The 10,190-nt window shown below is 24.5% G+C and overlaps 1 protein-coding gene across 1 annotated transcript; it reads right to left on the reverse strand.

Moving 5' to 3' along the window:
* Positions 1-308: 308 nt before the first annotated feature.
* Positions 309-9,358, reverse strand: LOC122518686 (elongation of very long chain fatty acids protein 7-like). The gene is made up of 11 exons (XM_043637717.1): positions 9,013-9,358; positions 8,646-8,836; positions 8,134-8,214; positions 7,826-8,009; positions 7,449-7,584; positions 2,820-2,878; positions 2,123-2,313; positions 1,957-2,049; positions 1,764-1,820; positions 853-1,095; positions 309-743 (listed from the first exon to the last, which is right to left on the reverse strand). The coding sequence occupies exons 1-11, from the start codon at positions 9,068-9,070 to the stop codon at positions 576-578; spliced, it is 1,461 nt and encodes a 486-aa protein (XP_043493652.1). The 5' UTR covers positions 9,071-9,358; the 3' UTR covers positions 309-575.
* Between the last annotated feature and the right edge of the window lie 832 nt (positions 9,359-10,190).

Here is a 10,190-nt window from a genome sequence, read left to right on the forward strand (position 1 = left end):
TTTTTACTAAATCAAGACTACACAAGAGACTATCATTTATAAAATTATTTAACATGAATTACTGTCAACACGCCAGAGTCAAGATGTTAACGTTACATGTAAGAGGTATTCATTTATTTCTCATTAATTATTCAGTATTTGAATTCTTTCCACAATACTATTTTAAATACATTATCGTAATAATATATTTATATATAAATATACATCTGTTTTTTTGCAGAAGTACAATGTTAATGTTAACGATCCAAGAATATATGATCCAACATATAAATCGATAAATAAAAACAAAAAATAAAAAAAAAGGAAATTGTTCGACACGTCAGACAATCGATAAATAATATTTGGTAATTTCTTTTCGTACACGCGAATTGAAAGATACAATTCGTCATCATTAACATGAATTATATAAATCATTTTAAGTAAGAGTATAATGTTCCCATTGTATTGCATTAAGTAGAATCAAATAACTCGAGGAATTCTACTTGTTTTTGTTTTAACCTTAATTAACTCAATCGGTCGTTGATTTATTTTCAATATTTATTAGTATATTAGCCTATTTATATTTTCTTGACAAGTTATTTTACACTTTTTTTCTGTCTTATATAGGCTTTCCTGTAAAAATTACTGAATAGGTAAATAAAAATCACTACGTGAATCATAAAGCAATATGTCAAGATTTTTGGGACTCCACAGTCCATCACCAATGTAAATAGAAGATAAATCATCATTATGACAAATTGAATCTGCAAATTGATATTGGATGTTAAATAAATTTCATTCTATTAAAGCGACACGGTATAAAAATACAAAATTATTTATCTATATAATTTTGATTTATTATATAGCTCTTACCAATTGTACCGTGGTCATATATTTCTTCCACCATAGATATTTTTTGTATTTTGGGCCCAATGCAGATATTAAATAATACGAATACATTATGATATGAACTGTAGAATTGAGTATGCCTATGATAATACCTTGTTCACCTGGAATTAGTTTGAGATAACACCACGAGAAAAGTGCCGTGACGCTATGATGATAAATATGTAGGAAAGTCAATTGGTTCTGTTTTTTCCGTAAAATGAAGAATACCTGAAAAACACAAATGGACACGAGGAAAAAAAAAGAAACAAAGATAAAAGAAGAAATGGAAATTAATTATAATAAAAATGTTTATAATCGATTATAATCTAAAGCAAAAATGTTTTATGCAATAAGAATAACAATTTACGGATCCCGGAATATAAAATCTTTAATTAAAAAAGATTAAAAAAAAAGAAAAGAAAAGAAAGAAAAATATAATAAAAAAATTGATGCGTAGAGAGAATTTAAAATTGATATTTTTAATTTATATATTCAAAGTATCTCTGAACCAGTTAACAACATCGTTGTGTGTCCCCCTAATGAAAAGGTTAATGACACAAAGAAATAGATCGAAGTAGAAATAAGGATATTAAAAATAAATGTATTAAAAAATGGCAAAGAATAATTGTATACAAATGTTAAATATGTTAATATAAAAGAATGAATAATTCTTTATCCGGTTGAGAAGACATTCTAAACGATTATTACTCAACGACATTTCAAAAGATATTTATTTCTCAATAGCGAATTCCGGCATCATTTTAAAACTGTTTAATTTCAATGAGTTAAATGATTTTTTGTTCCTTTTAAATAATTCAATAATCTTTTGCGTCTGTGTGTGTGTGTGTGTTCTTTCTATATCCTTTTTTATTTTTTTTTTTTAAATAGCATCTTACCGTATCTATAAGTTCGATAATCTTAGTGAAGAAGTACCACCAGGCAGCTTCCGGCAACTGTAATGATAAGTAAAAAAAAAAGAAAAGAAAAAAAAGGAACAAATATAAATGAAAGAAAGAAATTTAAATATATTATAAATTCATAAATGAAGGATAACGTTAATAAAAAATAATAGAATAAGAATTTACTAACCGTTGTTTCTAAAGATCCGTCCTTAGACAATCGATGATATTGCAATTTGCATCCTTTCGAACGAATTAAAACTGATAGATCAATTTTCGTAGCCTGAAAATGATTTATTATTTATTATTTATTATATTATCGTGATTTAATAATCCATTAGGAATGATTTTCTTACCACAGAAGCTATCCATATATTAAAAATGACTAATGAAGCGTTGTAAAATATCAACAAGTTTTTTAATTCAAAGGCAGGACGATTTTCCATTATTTTCGGGCCAATTTTGGTTACGAAAAGTAAATATATCGATACTATGAAAACTATTGGTCCTGGTGAACCCATTAATGGCCACGAATCGATTATGGGATCTAAAATAAAAATGAACAATATTACAATTTATCTAACGTTTTGTTCTTTCATTTTTTTTTCTTCTCTTACATTAATTCGTAATATATACATAATGAATACAGAAAATAAAAGAAGAAGAAGAAGAAGAAGAAGAAGAACATGTTTTTGCAAGTACAAAAGAAACAGGAAATTTTCATTTTTGAAATGTTAATTTTATTTACGATTAATAAGTCATCATAATGGTTCAATACTAGCGTTAATATAAATGAAATATTTTATCATTTTATTGATCGCATTAGAGCAATGAAAATTAATTTATTCAATCGTATCTATAATATATTAAATAAGAAAATGCATTATTATTAACCTTTTAATTCTTCGTCTTTTATTTGTATTAAATCGAATGATAAAATCAAATGACTCGAACTAAATTAAACGATATTTGTTTAAATTATATAGAATTTTAAATAATGATTAAATCGATATAAAATAATTCAATCGTTGAGATATATAAACAAAAATTTACCTCGAATCCCTGCAACGATTTCTTTGTAATCGGTCATTTTTAATGGATTGGTATAGACGAACAACAATAATAATAATAATAATAATGATAATAATAATAAAAAATCGATAGATCGATATATTTACGGTTAGTTAAATACAAAATTTATCGTAAAAAGAAAAGTAAATAAATAAAAAAAAAATATCTATCGAACACGTGTTGTTTTATTTCTCTTTCCATGTAATATAAAAATTCTATGAAATAAAACAATTTTATATATAATTTTATATATAAATATATAAAAAGAGAGAAAATTTGGTTAGAAATATTTGATTCGAGAAATAGATAATTCACTCGCGATGAGAAGTCACTGAGTTAAAATCAAACACTGATGGTTTTACCGACAAGTTAGTCATTAAGGAGGTTCGATTTCACCGATTTGATGTCATCCAATCGTTTCCGAGTTCTCTTTATCCTTCCCCCACTCTTATTCCTTTTTTTGCTCCTTTTTTTCTTTTAACACACTTTAAATATATGCAAAAGGGTGCAAAAGCTCATGGACATATTTCACGTTCCTTATATATTATTTTGCAATTCTTATTAAATAATATAACACAAGAGAATACATATATATTATAACGTTTCCCGTTATATTTTCGTTTGTTCGCGAGTGAAGTCGTTTCTGTATATGCAAGCAGGAGACACGTGCTGCACGTGTGTCATTTTATTTTAAACATTTTTTTTTTTAACACTTTTTTTAACATATCTTATAATAATATTATCTGAAGATTGATACATGTTGCTAATTTCATTTTATTGTTCAACCAATCTTCCGTTATACAGGGTGAGAGAAACGTTTATATATATATATATATATGTCAAATGAAAATAATAATAATAATAATAATAATAATAATAATAATAATAATAATAATAATAATAATAATAATAAAAATAATTATTGCGTAAAAGATAATATGAGCCAAACGAAACAATAGAGTTACACCAATGTACAAAAGGGAATGTAATTATTTTCTTTTTTTTTTTCTTTTTAACAAGATTCGAAGGCCAATTTTATTAAAATAAATAATAATAATAATAATTTGCGTGACCACACTAATACTTAACCTTTTTTTTTCTCTTTTGCGTTGATTAATTTCTTCGAGATATATAATATTGATATTTAAAAATAACTCTATTAGAATTTTCTACTTGTATCGTTGTTTTTGTTTCTTTTTTTTTTCCTAAAAAGATAAAAAATTATCAAAATACATATTGACGTATGCGTTTCTTTTTTTGCGATACGAAAATGATACCTTTTGCACGTTATTATAACGATACGGCATATCAGCGAACAATTAAAGGTGTAAGTTTTAGTTTTTGTAACAATGAGTTAATTATATTTTTTATTTACAGAAGAAGAAGAAGAAGAAGTATTTACATTTTTTTTTTAAGACTAGAAAATGGTATAACAATGTTAAAAGTTTTCCATAATAAATTATATTTAAAAAAAAAGAAACGTTTATTTTTATATTACATTCAATACAATGTAATAATAATTTGAACTGTTTTAACAAAGGTTATCTCAAAGTGTAAAGAAAAATACCAAAATATATCGTTCAACTATGTTTACCTTAAAAAAGAAAAAAAAAGAAAAAAATTTAAAGTACCTTGGAAAAAAGAAACAAAAATATTTAAAGGTTCATCCTTCAAAATGTCAACTTTTAATTATCATTTACAATATACGATGTGTATAATTATTTGATGAGTCGTTTAAATTATGAAAAAAAATAAAAAGAAAGAAAAAGAAAGAATAAAAAAACAACAATAAATGTTAAAATATTTATCTATTTATATCTGATAAAGAATAATTTTCAATTTGATTAACGTTGAATATTATCTAACGGTTACTTATTTTATTGTCAATTAATATTTTATTTTATTGATGGTATCGATCTGTGGTTAATAAAAAAAACAATATAATACTTTTAAAAAAGAAAAATATGCCGGCGGTATGTTGTAACACACGCTTCGAGTTATTTGCCAAGCAATTGCAAGAATTATACTCGTTTGCCCGGAATAAAGTTAACGAAACGAGTGAGAACGATGAAGACAGGATGAGAATAGACTATCCATGTAAAATTATTCATAATTTTAAACACAAAAGAAAATTCTTTCGCAATTCATCTTTAAACGATATTCCTTCGTGTCGTCATCGTATTATCATTTACCAACCTTGAATTGTTTATTTCTGTATCAGGTATTATGAAGAAAAATACGAAAAGTGGAAAAAGAATAAAGAAAAAGAAAAAAAGAAAAAAATATACATAAACTCGGTAAAATTATTTTCACATAAAATTGTTAATAATATATTTGTAAGTTTTCAATTTTAGCATCACATGGGTTAAAGATAGAAGAAGAAGAAGATAAAGAAGATAAAGAAAAATGATAATGTAAATGCAAAACCGCAATATTATCTTCTTTAGCACGACCTATATAAATTATTAATGTACTCATTGTTACATATATATATATATATTTATTTATTTATGTATCTTCATTAACTCGAATGTTTATTAACGTGATACTATATCTATATTTATATGATATATAAATATATAAATATTAAAATATATAGTTATAAAATATTATATTTTAATTTTAATATTTATATTTATTATATTTTCATTTTAATATTTATATTTATTATATTTTAGTTTATATTATTATATATTCAAATATATAGTTATATAAATATATACTATATCTAATAATATATACTATATCTATCTTTGTTATATTAGCATTAAGTATTACACTAACAGTAAATAGTATTAGATAATTTTCAAAAAATAAGAACAATTTATTTATCATATTTTTCAATACTTAATCTCTATAAGACTCGTAATTATAACGTGACAAAATGTAATTAATTCGAAACATTTTGTCTTACAATTAATCGTGGGGCTTTTTTTTTTTAATTGTTTTTTCTCCATTTGAAAATGTAGATCACAAAGTAGAAAAATGTAAGTCTACGTGTCAGTAATTTTGTTCTACGTATATGTGTGTGTGTGTGTGTGTATATTGTTGGTTAAGCGGTACTTGTATTTAACACCCATATTCATTATTTTCTTACCTTTCTTTCATTCCATTTAAAACCTTTCATGAGGTTACTGGTTGTTCGGTCAAACACATGAAATAAATAAAGAGAGACAAATATTCGAAAATAAGTGGGTCAAACTGCTTTTTTTCCCCTCCGAGCAACGGTGAATTGATGTGTGACATTTAAAATTACAAAATGGTGGTGCTTTCTATGACGGATAGACTTTTTTATCAAATGTGCCCATTAATAATGATCAAAATAGATTGATCACGAATGAAATAAAATGAAAACATTTATTTTTAATCAGACAACAACAACAACAACAACAACTATTTTATTCTTATTTATCGTTGAAACGCGACTAAGTATTTTTCAAATTTGTATAATATAATATATTAATATTTGTATAATAAATATACATTTAAATTTGTATTTTTTAAATAACAATTTATATAATTATATAAAATCGTAATCCATTAGTGTGATGGTTGCCTTATTTCAAATATTATTTGACCTATGAACCTTTTGAATATTTTTTTACATTTTTCTATTTGTACGTTCTTGCCTAAACTAAAGAATGAAGAAGAAGAGAAGCAGGGTTAAAGTCTGATTATAAAATGAAATCTTAGTGACGTAAGTTTTACGCATTAACCTATGGGTTTGTTTATTTGTTTAATACATTTCCATTTTTTGATCATCCAACTATTTATTTTCATTAAGACATTTGAGATATCTTTAAAAACAATCAAGATCCTTAATAGTTAGTTGACTTATCCTATTTATCCTATATTAATTTTTGTATATTTCTTAAACTGTATAATGTGTAACAGTTAATGCATGATAATAATCTTATCTAAGAATTAATATACATAAACAAGAATATAATAATAAATTTTCATGATCTATGGAGACGACAAATTATGAGAAGATTTATTCATGATTGTGATATTATTTATAATTCAATAAAAGAAGGAAGAAAAAGAAAAAATATCAAAGCAAGAACCATTAGGAAGAATAATAATGTGGCGATATATCGTATTCAATACGTCACGATTATATTGATCGTGCATAGATTTAGAAAAGAATTCTGTTATGTTTATTTTTAACTATTTTTTTTCTATAGCCAATTTATTCTAATTTAAAACGAAACCAAAATAAAAAAAAAACAAAAAGAAACTTACACGAACTTTTGAAATAAATCTAATTTATTATTATTCTTGTTAGAAATACTATAAGATAATCATTTATTATTATTTAATTATTATAATAAGAATAAAAATATGAATGTTTAAATAATAAAGATTCAATTTGTATATATTATATTATTATTTTACTATTTTAACGAGTTTTGATTTTTCATTCGACGACGATTCAATCTTTTTTTTGGATACATTATTCGGATCGATTTCAGATGATTCGTTATTCTTATTAACGTAAACATTAATATAAAACTTGATGAATAGATACATCATTAAGAAATTATGGGGTAAAAATAATATAATTGTTATCTTGGGAAATGGGCAATCATTTTTCAAAATTCCCGATACATTTGGATAGCTATCAAAGTGAACTGAAGTATTTGCAATTGGGTGACATATTTTTTCCACCATATCTTGCAAAATTTAAGTGACGCGAATAGATAATAACTGTACATGATTACGTGAACGAACCCATTGACCACACCTATATAATACGTCAAATTATTATTAATAACATATAAAAAATAATATAATATAAAAAATATAATATAATATATAAATATAAAAATAATATAAAATAAAAGAAAAAAATATATATAAATGACGTAATAAATATAATATAAAAATATAATATATAAATATAAAAAATAATTGACACAAGAGATAATATCAATTAATTTATTTCAATACTTTCTCTATTAATGTTTTTTTCTTCTTTTAATTACCTAAAAATGTTCCGTGTCCACCGGGTACTGTTCTGATTGCCAACCACGTGAGTAGAATCATTCCGCCGTGATGATAAAGGTGTAAAAATGTCACTTGATTGTTTTTCTTCCGTAATACAAAGAATAATGTATCAGACAGATCATAGATCTTTAATAGAAAATAATACCACATCACTTCTAATACCTGCGTTTTACGAGATTATTATTATTATTTCTTTTTGTTTTCTTTTTTAATTATAGAAAATAAATACTTCATTTTTCACATCAATCTCTTATATAATATATATAAATAATTAATTATTTATTACCGCCATGCCATGTTGACTAGTTGAATAATCAATGGGCTCGCAAGCAAATTTATATTTCCAAAACCATCCCATTAAAATACACTGTAATTACACAACACATTTACACATATACACACACAAATCATATATATATATATATATATATATATATATATATGATAAAATTTGGAAAATATTTTATTTCATTCGAATAAAAATTAAAAAACGGCCACGAATTAACACTGCAAATGCAAATTATAACGAAATTAATTATAACGAATATATATATATATATTATTATTATTATTTAATTAATATTATATAATATAATATAATATATAATAATTATAATATAATAATATTATATAATTATTATAAGTATTATAATATAATAATTATTATAATATAATTATTATAATAATTAATATAATATATATATATATATTCCGAAGAATATATTTCGAAAAGTATTTGACTGTGACTGTGTATATTATACGATTTTTTTCAAAAACTTTTCAAAATATAATACTTACTTTATAAGTTATGTATGCACTACATAAGATTTGTGTACTATTATATACTATCAATATTTTGTTCAAATTGTATGGTTTCCTTCCTCTCATAAATGCAGGTCCGATTACACAAACAATACACAGATAAGCACCTACTATGCCAATAGTGTACCATGGTGATTTGAAGATAATCCAATCTTTTATTCTATGTTCTAAAAAAAAGAAAATTGTTTTATAGTTTTGTTTGTTTTTTCCTTTTTTTTTTAAATTGTTTATTCCACGTTTCAACGAACAAAATGATTAAGTTTAATAAATATTCTCGCGGACACGTAAACGCGCATAAATGAAAATAAATATTCTAATTAAAAACATTAAAAATATATATTACCTCCTAATGCTTGTAACGCACAAATTTCGTTGTAAATATAATCTATTAACATCACCATGATCGATATTTATTTAACGAATAAAAAAACGTGATTTATGAAAGTGAGTCGTGGATGGGTGTGTGTGTGTTTGTGTGTTTAAAACAGAATATAATAAATGTTAATACTAAATAAATGTCAATTGAAAGTTCTTAAATTGTTTCGTAGAATAATCGAAATGAATTGTTTAAAAATCACCGTTTTATAATATTTTACGTTACAGATTAACAAACGAAAAACATGCGTAGAGCGAATAACGAAAGTCTATAAGAGAAACCAGCACCAATGGTTTAAACATACTGAGCTTGATATTATTAACGTTGTGTAACATATCGAATTTTAATAAGAATTTCCTCAATAAAATTATTTGAATATTCCGTTGAATTAAATCATTACATTATAATGTTAATCAACTGGTTAAAAACTATGTATGCGTCTACTATTGTAACCAGGAATAAATAAAGCATTCGAAAGAATAATTAATAGCATCGTCATATCCTTATTATTCATGAAAAAAAAGAAAGAAAGTAAACTAATCGATTTATTCTGAATGTCAGAACGTGAGTGGTTAGAAAAGTCAAACGATTAAAAATTCTCTTTTTTTTTTCGAAATAATTATTTATGCGCGCTTGCACACAGAAAAAACAAACGCGCGCTTGCGGGAATCGTAGTATTTGAGATTTAACTGCGAGTTTAGTGAAATTAACTTGGTATTCTCTCCTTGGTTCGAGTGTCGATAAATTTGTTTAAAAAATGAGAAGAACTTATGGCAAATATTCTCTACTGTTACAATAAACTGATGTGTACAAAGTTTTCTTAAACACTTGCTCTACGATTTAACTTTCGGTAGTCGTGCCGTGTTCTGCAATATAAAATGCAGTATGGTATTATATCGTGTACTTTTGAACTGTAGCTCGAATAATGAACGATCCATCAATTTCTGGAATGTTGGCCCATTGACCAACGTGACGGACACGTCGTTTTTGTTTCTGTGACAAATATCTATCGACGTGGCATACACGTCGCTGTCCGTTTTGGCATGTCATTATAAAGCAAGTGGTTAAAGTTACATTTTTTCTAGATAATCCTCTAAATTATTTCCCTGATGATTGTGGTTGTTGTAAGTGACTTGCATGGGAAA

The sequence above is a fragment of the Polistes fuscatus genome, unplaced genomic scaffold (assembly GCF_010416935.1).
Source record: "Polistes fuscatus isolate 324 unplaced genomic scaffold, CU_Pfus_HIC Scaffold26, whole genome shotgun sequence".
Taxonomy (NCBI): Eukaryota; Metazoa; Arthropoda; class Insecta; order Hymenoptera; family Vespidae; genus Polistes; species Polistes fuscatus.